The 18,920-nt window shown below is 37.5% G+C and overlaps 3 protein-coding genes across 3 annotated transcripts; 1 reads left to right on the top strand and 2 right to left on the bottom strand.

Moving 5' to 3' along the window:
- Positions 1–95: 95 nt before the first annotated feature.
- Positions 96–4,400, bottom strand: sde2 (SDE2 telomere maintenance homolog (S. pombe)). The gene is made up of 7 exons (XM_051908016.1): positions 4,209–4,400; positions 3,929–4,046; positions 3,030–3,141; positions 2,707–2,876; positions 1,491–1,596; positions 875–1,379; positions 96–791 (listed from the first exon to the last, which is right to left on the bottom strand). The coding sequence occupies exons 1-7, from the start codon at positions 4,308–4,310 to the stop codon at positions 576–578; spliced, it is 1,329 nt and encodes a 442-aa protein (XP_051763976.1). The 5' UTR covers positions 4,311–4,400; the 3' UTR covers positions 96–575.
- Positions 4,401–4,930: 530 nt separating this feature from the next.
- On the top strand, positions 4,931–5,612 carry mrps28 (mitochondrial ribosomal protein S28). Its single transcript, XM_051908019.1, has one exon. The coding sequence runs from the start codon at positions 4,973–4,975 to the stop codon at positions 5,519–5,521; it is 549 nt and encodes a 182-aa protein (XP_051763979.1). The 5' UTR covers positions 4,931–4,972; the 3' UTR covers positions 5,522–5,612.
- Positions 5,613–6,080: 468 nt separating this feature from the next.
- capn1b (calpain 1, (mu/I) large subunit b) lies at positions 6,081–18,879 on the bottom strand. The gene is made up of 23 exons (XM_051908013.1): positions 18,748–18,879; positions 17,922–17,947; positions 16,619–16,865; positions 14,653–14,722; positions 12,832–12,950; positions 11,679–11,812; positions 11,435–11,603; positions 11,252–11,335; positions 11,080–11,165; positions 10,922–10,996; positions 10,488–10,648; positions 10,224–10,393; positions 10,119–10,130; positions 9,603–9,814; positions 9,390–9,429; positions 9,167–9,232; positions 9,029–9,086; positions 8,875–8,939; positions 8,681–8,749; positions 8,500–8,578; positions 6,968–7,081; positions 6,818–6,876; positions 6,081–6,676 (listed from the first exon to the last, which is right to left on the bottom strand). Exons 3-23 carry the CDS (start codon positions 16,862–16,864, stop codon positions 6,650–6,652), a joined length of 2,115 nt encoding a protein of 704 aa, XP_051763973.1. The 5' UTR covers position 16,865; positions 17,922–17,947; positions 18,748–18,879; the 3' UTR covers positions 6,081–6,649.
- Between the last annotated feature and the right edge of the window lie 41 nt (positions 18,880–18,920).

The following is an 18,920-nucleotide window of genomic DNA, read 5'->3' as shown; positions in this document are numbered from 1 at the left end:
AAAAGTTCTTTGTTTACATTCTATACAATTAGATACATGACTTGACTTCACAGGCTGTAGTAATAATAACAACAACAAATAAAAAGGACACAAAATTGTTCAACAATACTTTACTCAACCATAAAGTGAAAAGCAAAAATGGACCATATCACATATACAAACAAATACAGTGCAATGTGAACAAACTGCTGGCTAAAAATCAATATATTGTTGAATACCTTCCCATCCACATCATGAATGTGACTGATCTTCAGTATATTTCTGTAAGAATCAAAATAGCTATTTACAATGACTATGTAATTAAAAAATATATAGTACATATCACAAAAAAAGTTAGCCTGAGCCTCACCTTATGTAACTTGGCATGTTTTTCTAAAAGAAAAAAGAAATCTAAATTGTTATCGGCATCTGACCAGTCTTTCTAATTAAAAAAAAAATAATAATAATAAAAATAAATCCAGCACACATAATTCTCAAAAATAGTTAGATTTTCACGAACCACACCTTAAAAATAACTACAGACATGCCAAAACAAAACAGAGGTCAAAAACAGTTTGTGGTTTTGGAAAAGCAAGTTATTTCTTCTTGCCCTTGCTGGCTTTGGCCAAGAGCGCAGGGTCAATCTGATCTGCAGTCAGTCCTCTGACGGAGAACAGACGCGCAGCCCGTTCCTGCAGGGTTCCTCCACACTTCATCCCTCGTTCCATCAGCTCCTTCTTCAGCCGCTCCAGACCCAAAGCCTCCAGCTGCTCTGGCCCACTCACGGAGAGCAGATCCAGCGGACCCTCCTCCTGAAAAGAGACAAAGAGAGATCAGTATTATTATCAAAAATATTTCCAACAGGAATAACCACATCTGAAGCAGGAGATCTTACCGATTCATGTGCCTGACTGCTCTCAGCTGGACCGCTTTGTGCTTCTGCGGGCGCAGCCTGCAACTTATCCTCTCCGGTGCTGCTGCTTTGGCTGACGTCAACCTGCATTTTATCCTCTCCAGTACTGCCATTTTGGCTGACGTCAACCTGCAACTTATCCTCTCCTGTACTGCCATTTTGGTTGACGTCACCCTGCAACTTATCCTCTCCAGTGCTGCTGTTTTGGCTGAAGTCAGCCGTACTTTTCTTCTCTGCCTCTTTCTGCAACTCTTCCTGGTTGTGTGTTGGGGAGCTTGGTGCGGGACTTGAGGAGGAGCTGCTGGTGCTACTTGGCTGGTCCAGAGGTTCTGTCCTGTCACTCCCCCTGGTGGTGGAATTCCGCACAGCTGGTTTGGGAACATCAGAACTACAGGAAGCCCCAGAGGTGGATGGAGAGGCCTCGCTGTCACTGTCATCACTTCCTTCACCAGAGCTGCCCATGTCTTCCAGTTCTCCAATGCCAGTCCTAATGGAATAAAGACGGCATAATATCACAGCTTTGAAATTGTAGGATTTGAATTTCATATTTCTAGTCTACCTTCTTTGTCATTGTACACAACATGTGAAATCATCTCACCAGAAACATTTCTTCTTTGCTTTCTTTTGGCTGTCGGCTGGTGTCGGACGCTTGCGTCTCGGCCCCTCGTCTGCCTGGACGAGACCACTAGAGGAAGCCTGCATGCCTGAATAGTAGAGAATTTTATTTTCACCTTTTACATTTACTGTTAATGATGGGCAATATATTGAACGTGTACAATATGCAATATTATTATTACATATTATTAATACATAGACAAAAAAAAATACAAATACATTAATAAAAATAATAAATAAACTATATCTATATCCATCTATCTATCTAAAAAGTTTATTTATTATTTTTATTAATAACAATAATAGACAATATTATATATCACCTTTCTGCAAAATCAAGGTCACTTTAGTAATTGTAATATTATTTCTTATTATTTTCTAGATATATAAAATTGATCATTGCGAAATCACAATTAACTAATATGGAGTATATTTATATTAAAAAAAAAAAAAAAAAAATGATTTTACTTTAATAGTGTCTCTGATTTAAATTTCAGTACCAAAACTTATGATTCAAAGTGTGATTCATTTAAGTGAATTAGTAGACACTGTTGTGGAACAAATCTCTTAAAATTAATGAGTCAAAAGATTTGATTCAAAAGGATGAAACTGAATATGTAAATATTGCTGTTTATTAGGGCTGGGACAATAAATCGTTGAATCGCGAATCGAGAAATGATTCTGGATGGATTCTGAGATTTTTCCTAATACATCGTGATTCTCTCTCGAATCGATTCTGAGCTTAGTTTTCAACAGCAGGTGGCACTGCGTGCTTTACAAACAGTCGTACGTGAACTCGATACAAACACCACTTGAACCTTCTATAAAATAATCATTCATAAAGTTCGAGAAGTTTGAAGCAAATTACAAGGGTGTTTTCAGTGGGCTGTTTACAATAATCTTGCGTCATAAAAGCATTCTGAGGTGCAAGTACATAGCCGAACGCACAAGCGCTCTTCTTTGTGAGCATGAGCGTGCGGTTAAAAACGAGTCATCTGCTGTTAAAAACTAAGCTCAGAATCGATTCAAGAGAGAATCGTGATTCATTCAGAAAATTTCAGATCCATGACTCGAGATGAATCGATTTATTGATTTATCTACTGTTTATTAATATTCAGAATTTTTTTCTATGTAAATGTAATGTATCCTAGCACATGCTATGCATGGAATTTGTACACGGAAAATGAATCCAAAGTTACCTTTCAGTACAGAGTCCTCCAGTCTCTCTGAGAGGTCGTGGCACTGCCGTTCATAATCAGGGTCAGTGAAATAATGTTTTGGCTCAGCCAATTTCCTCTGAATCCGCTCCAGACGACGCTGCTCCTTCTCTGCCTCTCGGTCGGATTGCTTTTTCAACCACTCTGCCATTCTACACACAGACATAAATAAATATTCACTTACTCATACAATCATAAAAGCCTGATGTGTGTGAAGAGTAGAAAACACCAAACCCATAAAACACAAAATAAGTAAATAATAAAACAAGCATGCTAAAAATGGACATGGTAATCATCAGCATTACTCTTTCTCGTGATTGACGTCTCGAAGTCTTCTTCCACTCAGATCTCTGCAGGCCTCACGGTTAGTGGTCTTTTCGATTTGTGCACCAAGGGCCCTCAACATAGAGCCAAAACCTGCAAAACAAATATGAGTTCAATACATCTTTATTATTAACTGTAAATGTGTTACTTAAAAAGAAACACTAATGAAACTAACATAATTTGGAACCAAGAAGAAAAAAAAAAAAAAAACTTTTCTGAATAGACTTCAATTCTAAAATAAAAAATATATATATAAAATAAATAAATACATAAAATTAATAATACCACCAACCAAATAATGACAAATAAACTACATTCCCATACAATGATGCGTGTAATTAACTACAGAATAATCTAATTACTGTCATTTAAGCAAGGGATTATTCTTAATTTTTCTGTAATTCAATTACAGTTACTTCTGATGTAATTAAATACTGTTAAGACTATACAACAATTATATATCAAACAATAGTGTTTAACATCAAATTTAAATTTTTAAATTTATGTTTTAATGTAACCTTCTCCTTTTACACACTTTGGTCAGTTTAAGAATAATTTAAGCAAACTTATAACGTTTATTTGAAAGAATTAAAAGAGCAGTTTCATGTCTATCCTTGTATTGTTCAACTGGTTGAGGTTGATATGGTATTTAGAAAGTAATTAGTAATTCAAAATTTTTTAGAGAAAGTAATTAGTACTGTAATCGAATTACGCAGTTGAAGATACTGAATTAACTTACCCAATACTGTTACCATAATATAGTCGGGAATAACTTTATACAAAAGACCTTAATAACTATGCTAATAAACATAAATCCATTTAACACTCAGTCAAATATCAACAACCTATCATATTCTAATATTTACAAACGTCTGGTTACCTCCTTTGCCTCCACATAACCGAGGCTCCACACGGTATACAACTCCAGACTGAAGCAGGTCATCACTCTGAGAGACGCGGCCGTTACTCTTCACATAGAAGTCCGTAAAACAGACACCCTGAGAGAAAATAAATACATACTTTAGGAAACTTTAATCATCAGCCATAATAATCATCATCAAAATCAAATGGAACCATCAGCAGTAAGAGTACAGCATAATAGCACAACTAGAGTTCAGATCGCATTAACGTTTGACTACTGTAATCACTGATCGACTCACCTCTTTAACGGCGAAATGACTGATAAGATCACTGACAGTCGAATCCGGAGCGATAGTTAGGTTGGTAAACCTCAAATTTGGTGAAATTACAAAGAGATCCATGTTTTCTTCTCGCCTGTTCTCGAAGATGTGCTTATAAACTTCCTGTAAAATCTGTGACGTATAACTGCGTCGACTCAACTACGGAAGCCGAGAGAACTTGCCAAATCGTATTAAATTCTAAACCCTATTTAAATTGAAAAATCTTTTTCGTCTTCGAAGATCTCCTAATTTTTTAAGCATTGCCTTTTTAATTTATTTTGTTAAAGGTTGCAATATATCATATTTTATGCTTAATATAATATTTTTGATAGGTAATATTTGTAATGTTTCATTCATTTATATATTATTATATAATTGGTGGTTTTCATTTTTAGTTATATGTACTAATATTAAGTCTTTACATTTGCGTTTGCTCTTTATTCATGTATAATCTTATTGTAATGTGATAACTCAAAAATACCCTAAGAATAACAGAACCAAAATCCATTTTATATTTTTGTTTAAATAATGGTTTAAATAAATGACATAACTCACTGCTTTAAATGTATCACAGAGCCCCTGACTGAGAAAGATACAACGTTATTATTTAATAAATCATATTATTACATAATAAATCCAAAACCACCATGCTAAAATCCCGCTTTTTCCCTCATTTCCCACTTTTTCATGTGCTCTTATTTTGAAATGCTCCCAGCGTGCTCTGCTCCTTATGACGTTTCAACATGGCGTCGCTCTACAAGGTGATGTACAACGTGAGTCCCAGATCATCTTTACTGCCAAAACACAGTGTTTTTGCCACGCTCAGATCATTATACAGTTCAGACGCGAGTGGAGGAGATGATAAATCACCCGAGAGGGTGAAAAGCGGGTTTGCAGCTGCATATGATCTACACTCGGACCTGCGGCAGAGTGGCGGTCAGAGCGCCGCGGTGCGGGTGAGCTCCAGGGACGAGACCTCCTTCACATCGCTCCTGCGACACTCCGCGCTCATGCAGATGGGTCCCGCCAAAGACAAGATCGTCATCGGGAAAGTCTTTCATATCGTCAATGACGATCTGTATATCGATTTCGGCGGGAAGTTCCATTGTGTGTGCAAGAGGCCCTCCGCAGACGGGCAGAAGTACCAGAGGGGCAGCAGAGTAAGACTGAGGCTGGAGGATTTGGAGTTGACCTCACGGTTCCTGGGAGCGACCACCGACACGACGCTGCTGGAGGCGGACGCCACACTACTGGGACTGATAGAGAGCAAAGAGACCAAGACGAAGGAATAGTTGCACGGACAACACTCAGATGGAACTTTGTGTGTGAATGAATGGACTCTGTATTGTGTATGAGATATAAAAATGTAAAATGGCACCTTCACAGATTTTGGTTCTTGTTTATTAATGTCTAGAGAGCCATAGCGCTGCCTAGGTGCGAAACAGCTTCACAAACAGGCTTTTCAAAATCATCGTGTGGTTATTTCTCCTACAAAAATTCTAATTATAACAGAAGTATGGGATAAACGTTTATTAGTGATGGCGAATTGAAGCTTTGCGAAGCACCGAGGCTTTCACCTCAACTGTATCGTAAAAAGGTTCATTACTTGAAGCTTTTCAAACCGTTTTTTTTAAATAATTCATTCAAATGAAACATTTTAAATAGACTGCTGCAATTAACATTTAATCAGAACCTCTAGTAAAATACATGTTATTGTTTATTTGTCTGTTCAGAATCATGTGGGAATTGTGATCTGTTTGAAACAAAAGAAAATCATGATTTTCAATTTATCCAGAATCGTGGAGCCCTAATTTTCTCTCTATATATAGCCATAAAAAACATGCCAAGAAGTCAAATTTAACCTTTATTTTCACTTCATATTAAGCAGCATTAAAGAAAGGATCTAGTGTAGCACAATTCCCTGAACACCCTATAAGAACAATTTTTTTTATAAATAATAATTGCAGAGCAAATCACAGTGATCATAAATTATACCAAAATCATACACAATCAAGATCAATTTCTGAATCTCAAAAAAAATAAATTCTTTAAATATCAAGGCCGTAATGGTGCAACTGCTAAGTTGACCTACATATGCAAGGTCCAATAAAATACCTACAGCATAAGGTTAGTGGCATGCAGTTAAGAATAAAGCTATGTTATGCTACTCTCTGAAATGCTGCAATATATGTTTAAATTTACATTTAATGGTTCATAATTGATAAATGCATCTTGCATAAAGAGGTGTCCCTTAATCAAAAAGCATATAGTGCCATAAGCTGATGTGATGGTTAGGTTGGTGTGTTTTAAGGCAGTATGTACTGTATTGCTCAGGCATCTTTGGGTGTAATGGCTTAAAGCTGTAGTTGAGGGAGAGTGATTTTGGCCCTTCTTGTCCAGCATGATATGATCTTCACACATCAACCACACATGGTCATGTACAGCCACTGTTGGGGAGAGCAAGAGGGTTAATGGATTAATTTTCATTTCTTAAAAACATATTAAATATACAATATTAAGACATAATGCACTGTGTCCCACCATTTTGAAAAACATAGGAGACACTTAGAGGGTAAGAAATGACCCACCTCACTTATATTGAGTTCTGCGATGCCTGACCCCTCTCTCTCCAGCTCTCTAAAAGCCTCTGTTGAATACGACACATTCAGTATGATGTTTCAGTGGAATATTAGCTAATACACGATTTAAAAAAAAAAAAAGATATTTAAATGACATACTGAACATGGCTTCCAGTTTGACCAGGCAACAGACAAAGTTGTCAAAGTCAATTGTATCTCCATCGGAATATCTTGCCACCAGTATCTGATGTAGCTTGTTATTCAGTTTAAAACCTGAGGACAAGGAAACAGGCATCATTATTAGGATATATATATATATATATATATATATATATAATATATATATTATAGATAGATAGACCCTTAGAGGACAAAAATGTCAGTGTAAAAAAAAAAAAAAAAATTAAAGCTTTGGAGCACAGACTTAAAGGGATAGTTCACCCAAAAATGAAAATTCTGAACTATCCCTTTAAGTTTGCTCCCATTTTAAAGAAGACCCTTAAATTATTGAAGTGAAAAAGTTAGAGGTTTTAGTTTATGAAAATTATTTATGAACAAATTTTATATAAAATATATATTTTATAAAACACTCAAAGACTTCTAGAAAATCAAAGCCATAAATCTAACCAAGCTGTGCTCCAAATTTGAGGTCAATAGCTTTTAGATTTTGCAGTAAGATTTTGTTTGGTTGTTGTATCCAATTTTCTCCATTAGATGGCAGCAAAGCTTTACTGGTAAACCGCTGGGATTTGTGATTTGCAGTACAGTATATTTTCTCTCCCTCAAACATTACGCTCACACACATATAATTTTTTGAGTAAACACATACACATTTAGTACACACGCACACACAAATTTGGATGACATTCATATCAACACACAATTATTGCTGCATTATTTATCCAATTGGCTCTTTAATACTCAGAAGCAGGAAACAGGAAAAGGTGAGTATTTGCTTTACAGGCGAAACCTGAGAAAATGGCGCCATCTGGTAAAACAAAATCAAATAAAAACTGTAATTCGTTTTAATGGGTTTCAAAGGAAACATTTTTGTCCTTAAGGCCCTAAGCGTAACTATTTTGTGTACCTAGTCTAAAATATATTTATGAAAGGGAATGAGGGTGAAATTTAAATGACAATAAAATTCCAATAAAAATACACACTTCTGCCAAAATTTATGCACTTGGCATTAACACAAAAATGATCAAAAAAACAAAACTGAAAAAGACAAAAATGTCCTTAAGGATGCACAAGGGTTAAACGCGCATTTAATTTGACCTATCCCGATATATGTTCTTGAAATCCCAAGATAGATTGATTTACTCTGTGCCTATTTTCAGTGGCTGCATGAAAACATATTCATAAACTCTTATGAGCCGATTCACTCTTGGGAGTCAAAAACGGACAGCATAACCTGCGTAAACCATTTCATGAACTTCGATTACAGCTCGATTCCAGAAACCATATGCAAGTAAAATGGACATTATAACTGAAATATATTGAAATGAATCTGAATCAAATCATTTTGTTAAAGACATTTGTTATAGAGATTAAGCATGTGTATGAAGTTTGATTTGAAACTGGGATGAATCAAAAGCTTGTGAATCACAATCAAATCTGTATTGATACTGATCTTTAATCTCTATAACCAAAAACATCACACAAGATGAACATTAAAAACTGTTTATTACCAGCTGACTCCACAGCCAGGCGCATTTCATAGGAGCTCATTGTGCCAGATTTATCCAGATCAAACTGTCTGAAAATGCCCTGCAAATGAGATACATGAGTTTGAGTTGCCACCATACTATTCACATACATAGTGTGTAGGGAAGGATATGTGATGATTGATGGAACAGTCATTTTTCTCACCAGCCACTTCCTGATTTTATTCCATAGAATCTGGAACTCCACAATTCCCAGTCTTGCACTGCCATCTTTCTGAGTTTGATCAGTCAAGGCACATTACAATGTAAACGAAATGCTTATTAATAATCAGATGAAATGCATATATACACTATTTGATAAGCTAAAGTCGCTTTTACAAGTTAGGAATCAGAGGATACATCCATCAGGCTGATCATGCACCTACACGACTCCATACCGAACCCATCTGTCTTCAAGTCCCTGTCTGCAAAACACAAAAGAGCAGAAGAGGTATTTCTCAAAGACACAGACACAGACCAGACGTGAACACTTGAAAACTTCAGCTGAGCTTACGTTTGCCTACCACTCGGTTCAGAATGGTCCTGAGCTCATGAACTGAAATCTCCATGTCCTACAAGAGAGTTTAGATGAGGTTTAATCTAATGGAATACACAATATTATTAATCGAGACACACATAGAAACATACACACCTCTCCAGACAGCTGAGCAAACATTTTCTTGAAAGAGTTATCAATGTTCTCCTCTGAAACCTCCTCCTGTGGATAAAACAAACATTTATATTTATATACACTGGATTTTTACACTTTTTTTCTTTCTTTTTTTTTTTTGACATTTCTTAAATGTCTTGGGACTTTCGTTAAATGTAAGTTTGTTTGTTTTTTAAATCATCTGCAAAAACAGAAAAGTCCTTACTTCATCTTCCAGGTTAAATGAAATCTCATCATCCATTTCTCTAAAAAAAAAGAAAAGAAAAGAAAAACAAAATTAAGTTTTTCTCCAGTATAATGATGCTGCACAATGAAATACAAGACTCCAAAAAATCTAATTTATTAAATATAATCAATATTTCATACTACTTATTTGTACGACTGTTGTTTGTTGTAGTTGAATAGTCGAGTCACTTACTGAGTTTCTGACTGTTTCTCAGTGAAGACTCGCAGGACGAAGTCAGCCTCTTTTCCAGGCTCAAAAGTGGAAGGGACAATGAGATACTCGCCCGGTGGCAGTTTCAGTCGCGCACTGACCTCTCGCAGATTAATGAAGGTCTCCGAGCGCGCACAGGACGACTTACGCAAGAAAAAGTCCTTCTTGAGATGAACACTCTGGGAACCACGAAACTAAAAACAGAAGAGTTTTTAATATCACAATACAGTTTATGTGATTTAGAGGTGAAGTCTGTAATTTCTGCATCACTAAAGAGATTTTAAAAATGTAATTGTTTTCAAACATGTTTCCTGAACACTTTCCTGTTTGTCATTGGTCAGTTAAACAGATAGCTCTGCCCCAAATTCACAGCATTGGTTAAACCACTGTTGCTATGCTGGGCTGGTCGAAATACTCAAACAAACAGAGAAATGTTTTGAAAACACAGTGTTTACACACTTCACCTTAGATTCATATAATACTAAAAAGATGCCATACCTCTTCTGGGATCTAAAGATGAGGATAAACAGGAATAAAAGACAAGAAATTAGTCAAAACCATGATATTTAACAAAGTCTATGACTGTCGTTTTAGTCCTACAACCTCATACAAAGCAAAGCCGATGGTGTGCATATCCTGTCCTTGCTTGCGGTAACGCCGTCTGTCCTTCTGCATCAAGGCCACCATGAAGGTGCAGGCCACCTCGTCATCCTCGGGATCGTCATCTTCCTCCAGTAGTGTGATCTTATATTGAGGATTTATCCAGAATGTATCTAACAAAAGAGACATCAAACTAGGTGTGTAATTCAGTATGTTTTTTTTTAGCTGATGAATAAGTATCAATGGGATTGTGTGAATTTTTCTCACTGGGGTGGTTCCTGCAGCCCCCTGCTGTACTTCCTCGCCTCCAGGTGCCGTTAAACTTAATCGTGTTCCAGAAATTTAAAGACTCTTCACTAAGAGCGTCTGGTGTGAGGTTACAGATCTCCAGACGAGAAAACTGACGTTTGAACTCCTGAAATGACATCCTGATGTGGGCAGAGAAGCAAAGCATCAGTAATACAGCAACATTCTGTCAGGGAAAAGTGAATGTTTACACAGGAAATAGTGTAGATTCCAGGAATTGATTGATTGATATTGCAATTACTGATTTATTTTGATTAATCATGAAGCCCTAATCCAAAGCTTTGGAGGTGACCAACATTTCAGAATCAAAGAATCACTTCTTCTTGGGACTAACTCATATCCCTAATATAGAGTGCATAAACCATAAAGATCAGATTTCTACGGAGGAGATTTACCAAAACTCGCCATCCTCCATGTGGTTGTTCATTTCCTCTCTTAATGCTGGATCAATTCCATTCCACTCAGAAGAACTGGAAATGAAGTACAAGTGTTATACTATGAACATGTCCTGTATAGCAAGTCTATTCAAATTCATTCTGATTGGCCGACTCACTTGTCACTCCAAGCCCCTGTCCATTCAACTTGCCCCCAAGGGTTTCGGATGCGGATCAACCTCTCTTTGCTGCCACGGAAATCCACCTAAAATTAAAACGACAATAGACTGATGCAAATAATTAAAAGGATAAACTAATGAGCTCAAGATACATTTTAGACATTATCCTGACCTCTCTGAGACCTGTGACGGAGTACGCATGCCCCTTCACCAGCTTCTTAAAGGTCACGGCCTCCATGTCAAAGGCACTGGTGATCTACCAGACAAACAAAAAAAAACTAGTCATCTTTATTTGGATAATCCATCAATGTTGCGTTGTGTCTCCAGGCCAGTAGTAGGCGCTGTGGGGACTCACATCAATGGAGCAGCCCAGCAGCGAGCCTCTCTCCAAGGCTTTGGCAATGATGCGGTGCAGGTCTTTGGGAGCTTTACGCAGCTCGTACATCTCAGCCACTCCACCTGTGAAGTCCTCAAAACCTTCGGTGGTGGAACCTCCTGACAGAGCTTCGTATGAGCCATTCAGCCTACAGGCACATATACACGATATGGTCTCTATAACTGTGATAAGGAAGAAGAAGAAGAGAGAGGAAGAGACTCACTTGGCATAGGCCTTCTCCAAAAGAGCACTCCAGAACTCATTTCCTTCTGCTGAGTGAACAAACATTATCTCTTTATCCTTGACAGGCAAGCGGTCGTCAATCACGACATCCACCCACTCGCCAAACTGCCAGAACTGCACAACAAGCAAACAACATACATAAAAATATTGAAAAAAAAAATATATATATATATATTAATTAATATTATAACTTATTAAAGGAATAGTTCACCCAAAAAAGAAAAATTATCCCATGATTTACTCACCCTCAAGCCACAATCTGAGAACTATTTTAAAAAATATCCTGGCTCTTCCAAGCTTTATAATGGGAGTGAATGGTACCCTAGATTTTGAAGCCCAAAAAAGTGCATCCATCCATCATAAAAGTAATCCATACGACTCCAGGGGGTTAATAAAGGCCTTCTGAAGCGAAGCGATGCGTTTTTGTAAGAAAAATATCCATGTTTAAAAATTTATAAATTCAAATAACTAGCTTCCAGCGGGCCGACCGTATGCAAACTGCGCAAGTCAAATTGTGCCAAATGAGTAACCCACTGACGCGATGTATGATGTAGGATGTAGAAGTATCGTAAGCTTAGACGCCTCTCACTGTTCAAACAAATAGGGCTGGGCAACAAATTCAAGCTCCTCTTCTCTTATATCGAAATCCTCCGACATTTCTCTTTAAAAAATATAGTTTTAGACTTCTAATTCATGACCGGTGTTTTGTTTTGCTCTATCCTCTGCGCCTCCACGTTCATCATTACGTTCATCATGCGTCGCGTCAGAGGTTACTCTTCCGCCGCAAATCGATGCGTACGGCATTGCTTTGCTTCAGAAGGCCTTTATTAACCGCCTGGATCTGTATGGATTACTTTTATTATGGATGGATACATTGTTTGGCTTCAAAATGTGGCCCCCAATTCACAACCATTATAAAGCTTAGAGGAGCAAAAATATATCTCTGATTGTGTTCATCAGAAAGAAGATTGAGGGTGATTTTTGGGTGAACTTCAAAAATAATAATAAAAATCAATGTTTATATTTAAAATATTAATACAAATACTAAAATTTTAAGTCATAAAAATAAAATTATAGCAGAAATTTAATGTGTGTTCTACATTTCTGTCATTCATTAACAGTCGGCTGTGCACCTGGAAGTGGAAGATGCCGGCATACTCATCCGTAAAGCTTTGTCCATGAGGAACAACTCTGTGAAGCAGCTTGTCATTTAAAGTCAGAGACCCTATGGCAGCCAACAGCCAACAGTCACCTGAGTGGAGAAAAATTACCACAAAAAAAATTCTGTTACTGTAATTCATTTACAGTGGAAGTCTGTAGGGCAAGAAATTCTGAGGAAAAACTATAACAAAACTTTATAACTGAAAACTTCCTCCCCAGTCCAAAAAGAGCATTTATTGAAACTTTTTCTGTCATTTTGTGACTTGTATCTGAGTAAAATGGCTTCTTGAACAAAAAAAAAAAAAAAAAAGTGTAGAGCAGGACTTGATTTTTGTCAATCGGGAATTGATTGGATGATTGTGAGAAAAAAAAAAAAGATGTGCATGTATAAATCATTTATAATAAGTGCAATATTTTAAATTCCATCAAAAAATAAAAATGGTCCATTTTAAATTCATATTGACCAAATTAGTTTTACAACCAAGTAAGCCATTCAGAGACTCACTTCCTGAATGAACTGATGCCTAGCAACTGCCTCAACCAATGGCATGAGTTTGGGGCGGGGCTGCCTGTTTGGTGAACCCATAGTAGGTGAGAAGAGTGTTGAGAGCATTTTATTTTTGTAATTACTTTTGGTGACATGAAGTTTACAATCTTATTACACTTATAAAAATGTACCGTGGTTACCATAGTTTTAGCCAAAATACAATTAATACTACAGCTATTGTTACTACTTTAATTCAAAATTAAAATGATTCTCCTTCAAAGTTTAAGAGGCTTATTCTGTACAAACATTAACTAGTATAATATTCTATGGTTACCATGATAAATGTATTGAATGTACTACAATGAGCCATTAGGGGGAGCCCTCCACCCACAACCAAAAAGGGGGAGGAGAATGTGTTTGTACAATGATATAACAGCACAATGTACGTCAGTACTGTATATTTACTCTGGATGAATGCTGTTTTGTCTCAAACACCCTTGTCAAAGCCAACCCGTTTGGCTGTGGAGGCTTGAGCTTTTCTATGTGCTAACTGAAAGGTAAAATGCATTTCTGCGATAAGCTTCCCCATCCTACTCCACCCAGTGTTTGCCGTACAAACTTTGGCACTGATGAGTGCACACCCACACATACATGTTGTGTACTGTGGCTTGCAGCCAGCAATCCCATAGTTCTCTAATGCTACACCCGTGTCTGTGTGACTCACCACTCAGGCATCGTGTTTAAACCATGGTTTAAGCACTCCCCACCAGCCAGGAAACACACACACGAACTCACTTAGCCCCCTAACACACATTTCCTCTCAGAAGCGACAGTGAAAACATGCATAGTAGCGTAATGAATCAGATTTTGACTAAGTGTGATTTGTCATAAATTCATTCATAAAACTAACTGTAATAAATCCAAATTATATAATATATGCAGTAAAATCTATCTATCTATTATAAATTATATTTACATCCACGTTAATAAAAACATGCTAATGTGCTAATCATGCTAATACCTAAGTGTTTACGTCTACATTGATGCATTTCTGCAAATATATGATGTTGAACAAGTTATTTATAATTACAAAGTGGGAGATATCGTAACGCAGAGGTTTCTTTATTTGTGTGGCAACATTTGACAGCATGTATGTATGAAGGTCATAGACACACTCTGTTTTGCACAGATTTGAGCTGGAGCATCATTCAAACTGCAGTAAAGCACAAATGAAGCTACTGAAATTGATTAACGTGTACAAGCATGAACAAACAAACACACCCAGGATCATACAGTACATACTCACCTAGAGCCCCCTGGCAAATATCTGTCCGTGTCGCTCCACCCACTATGAACTGAGGATTGTTTGACAGCTCCTGCGAACATTACGCAAGCAAACATAACACATCAGTGCAACAGCTCAACCAAAGTGTGCTGCTGCCCCTGTCAACCTATAACACCTGGTTACATATCAAGAGTCTCATCAAACATTTTCATTATACCACTGTGAGGTGATATAAACTCAATTCAGTGGTCTTTCTTTAATATATGAAATGCAAACAAGTCTATACATATATTGTAGTCTACAATATTTTCATAGGTTAACTGACAGTACACAACCTCTGTTTTGACAATTTTTGACAAGGATACACAGGCCGAGTAATAATCTGATGATTCATTGAAGAAATTACATTACTTATTGCTTGTATGAAGAAAAGAAACAATTTCAGCGTATATAAACAAAAAAAATTTGTTCCTTTTTTTCAAAGAAAAGAGGGAATATTTCATTTTTGCCAGTCCATTACAAAGCAATTTTACTCTCAAATGTGTCTCAGTAATTAGCACCAGATGTTGCATCTTGGTTCTCATGTGGGACATGAGAGTTCGAGTCCAGCTCATGTAATTACTCAAACATGTTCCTCCCACTTAAGCCCTGGGTATACTTCGTTTTTTTACGCGTATGCTAGTGTATGCGCACAGCCTTACAAAGTATACTTCGTTTGACTCACACGTGTACACAGGCGTTCAACGCATGCGCAGTTTTGAGCAATCTCTCGCTGTGAGTTACAACCCATGTAAATATATTTGTATTCTTTTATGCTAGAGTTGAGGGTACTTTCTAACCTCTTCGCACAATCTCTCGTCTAAGTAGGCCTCCATTGTAGCTGTAGCTTGCATGCGTTCAGGGCTGCGTTCCACTCCAATTTTAGACACGTACTCGCAAACTTCTCTAAGCACTTCCCCTCGGGGAATCCCTGCCTCCATTTTGCATTCCACTTCGTGAAATGGACGAGGGAAGTTTATATGGATAGACCCTCGTCCCCTCGATTTTGACCGAGGGAGCGAGTCTACTCTGAAGTACACTTCAAGCAGCTCTATATCCCACAATTCAACTTGATTGTGATGTCACAGCAGATCTCACTTAGCTTAAGTGTATGATATATTGATTATTTTAGGAATTAATCGCATAAAATAGTGTATAATATATTAATTATGTTGAGATTTAATCGCATATTAATTGTAGCTACTTTATATTCACAGTCAAAGTTTATACTACTGATATTTTGTTTAATTTGTGTAATTTTATTTTTCTTCAACAGCTCATATACCTATAGGATTTTATATATTTTCTCCAACAACTTATAAGCATACAGAATGTTGCATAAAACAAATTCATAAGTACAAAAGGGGTTTAAATAATAAATCAACTCCATTGTGAATTCCAAGTGATCAAGGACTTAGTGCGTTTCATTTAAACCTTATGCACGAGTTCCGCCAGTAGTGGGCACTAGTGTAACGTAAGTGTAGTTTTTCTTTGACTACCTTGTGAATCGACGCCCTCAGGGCATGGTTGCCACCTTGTTGATAAACGAATTATTGCGCCGGTGCGCATACAATACGCGCATACTCTTCTGATGACGAAATTCATGTCATGCGCAATGTTCGCTAAACCCTCGCGTACGTGTGAAAAGTGAAGTATACTTTGGGCTTTAACTTCCTGTACTCTCTATCTATCCATCCATGTCAATTAATGTGTCAAATTGTGCTAAAAATAAAAATGTGAGACTTGTCTTAGTAGTTAGTGCCTGCTGTTGTGCCTTAGTTCTCATGTGGGAAATGACAGTTCGAGTCTAGCTCATGAAATTTCTCAGTCTTTTTCTTCCCACTTAGTGTCAAAATGTATCAAAAATAAAATGAAGATATGTTCCCTCAGTGACTATGCAGTTTTATGTCGCATGCTGTTTGTATAGACGGTGCTCTGCGACACTCACAGTGGGTCGTATCCACTGCACACCGCGTGTTTTGGAGGAGTTTGGCGCAAGCTCCTTGAAGCCCAGCGACTGTGGCACTGCGGGAAAGCAGGGGTCCTCAAACAGCCTACCGCTCTCCACACACTCTCTCTTCAGCTCCTCGTAGTCCTGGTTCAGGAACTTGATTGCATTGTCATTTGTTCCCATCCCTTCTGCCTGCAAGCGCTCCTTGTAGATATGCGACGAAATTCCCCCAATTGAAAACATACTGTAATGCACCAAAATAAGATAGTCATTTAAAAACATGCTTTAACCTAAAGTAGATCCCATATTGTTCCAAACCAGAGTCTCCATTTACTTTTATTATATGAAAAAGACTGTACTTGACAAGTGCTTTCTTCAACATTTCTCTGTTTGTGCTGGAAGAAAAAATAGTCATGCAGGTTTGGAACAACATGAGGGGGTGTAAATTATGACATAATTGTCATTTTTAGGTGAGCTATCGCTTTAAATGATTATAGCTCATGGCTCGCTTTTGTGGGAATAGAACCAGCAACCTTCTGATTAGAAGCTTTAACCAAGGGGTGTCCAATCCTGCCCTTCGAGGGCCACTGTCCTGCAAAGTTTAGCACCTGAACCAGCTAATCAAGGACTCACAAACTTTTAGGCAGGTCTATTGAGGCAAGCTGGAGCTAAACTCTGCAGGACAGTGGCCCTCGAGGACCAACTTTGGATACCCCTGCTTTAACTGCTACAACAAACCAAACAAAAGAGTAAGAATGTGTGCGTATGGCAGTTGGAGACTGGTTACTAGAAGCTAGCACAGATATAGCACCAATCATTCAACAGCACGCGTTCAATGTCTCTTGAGCGTTTAGCGCAAAGTGCCGCTGCTAAAAGGCTTAAGATGCTTGCTTACGTCCGCTTATGGTCACCCACTTTGCCATTATTAGTGCAGCAGCATTCATGCGCCTTTTAGTCCAGCGTGCTGAGAGAAATGCCCTCTACAACAGACACTCGATTAGCGCCCTACTGAGGGTGGGGAGAGGTTTACTAATGACTAGCTAATTTCATGTTGTCTTGTAATAAGTTTAAACATCAGCTCTGCAGATTTCCAGACCCTGTTTACCATGATTTCATAGACAATGTCCACGGAGGGCAGTTCTCTAAGCGTTGGTTAAAGGAAACCTCATTAGGCCAGCTGAGATAACTTAGTTCATTTAGTCCTAAATGAACTAAGTTATCTCAGCTGGCTCTATGAGGTTTCCTTTAACCAATCCTTATTTTAAACTGGAACTACAGAGAGACAAGATGGTGAATATACCTTCAGTTCCTTGTGAGGGCCGCAGGCTTGAGGAGAAAAATGGTTATTTAGAAATGTATCGATCAGTAAGAGAAATCAGTTCATCGCTAATTTGCTACCACATCAATTCATGTAAACATAATGCTTGTACCATGGATGGCAAGAGATGGTAATACCATGGTACTTTGATATATATGATAGTATATATATGATATATATACTTTGATATACCATATATTCATGGTTTTTACATGGCAAATCCAAAGTACTCAAACAATATTACCATGTGGTACTTTTTGTTGTCTGCATATAAGTGTGTAAATGTACACAGAACTGTCAATTTACATAAAGTCTAAAAGGACAGTGGATGTTCTCCAAAAATACTCTTGAAACTATACCAAAATAACAAACTTTTAACTAGTCTCTGGATTTCTTCTAGGTGCAGTAGAGCAGATCATGTGGAATGTAAATAACACTGGCTACTGATACAATGTCAGCTGACTTAGTGATGGGAAATCAATAGGCCAGACTGAGCATCAGCATTCTAGTGTTTGTTTTAGATGATGAATGAACACACCCTCAAAAACAGCTGCACATATTCACTCATACTGCTTTATATAGTGCTAACAGTTTGTATCTGTCGTTTCATTTTTTATTTATATGATGAACAACCCAAATAATGTGACCCATTTGTTTATAATTATTAAGATCGATTCACAATCACCGGTAGAAATTAAATAAGCTTTAAAAAATAGTTTCGTCACTCGCTAGAAATATAGGGCATAGGTTTCATACTTACAGACGGATATCGTACATAGTTAACAAGGAAAAGTTAAGCAAAACTTACCACCGTTTAGTTGTCTCTATGGTTAAAAACGGGTGCGTTTTTAAGATTGCGGAGAATAGAGAATGATGAACGAATCCGTGGAGATGAGACAACAATCAGGGTACCGCAGTGCACGGCCACGCCTATGAGGGCGGAACTAGCGAATGATTGACAGCTGAGACGTCAAATGTAAA

The sequence above is a fragment of the Ctenopharyngodon idella genome, chromosome 10, assembly GCF_019924925.1.
Source record: "Ctenopharyngodon idella isolate HZGC_01 chromosome 10, HZGC01, whole genome shotgun sequence".
Lineage (NCBI taxonomy): Eukaryota > Metazoa > Chordata > Actinopteri > Cypriniformes > Xenocyprididae > Ctenopharyngodon > Ctenopharyngodon idella.
Note: the sequence above shows the minus strand (reverse complement) of the source record. Positions and strands in the feature narration are given on the sequence as shown.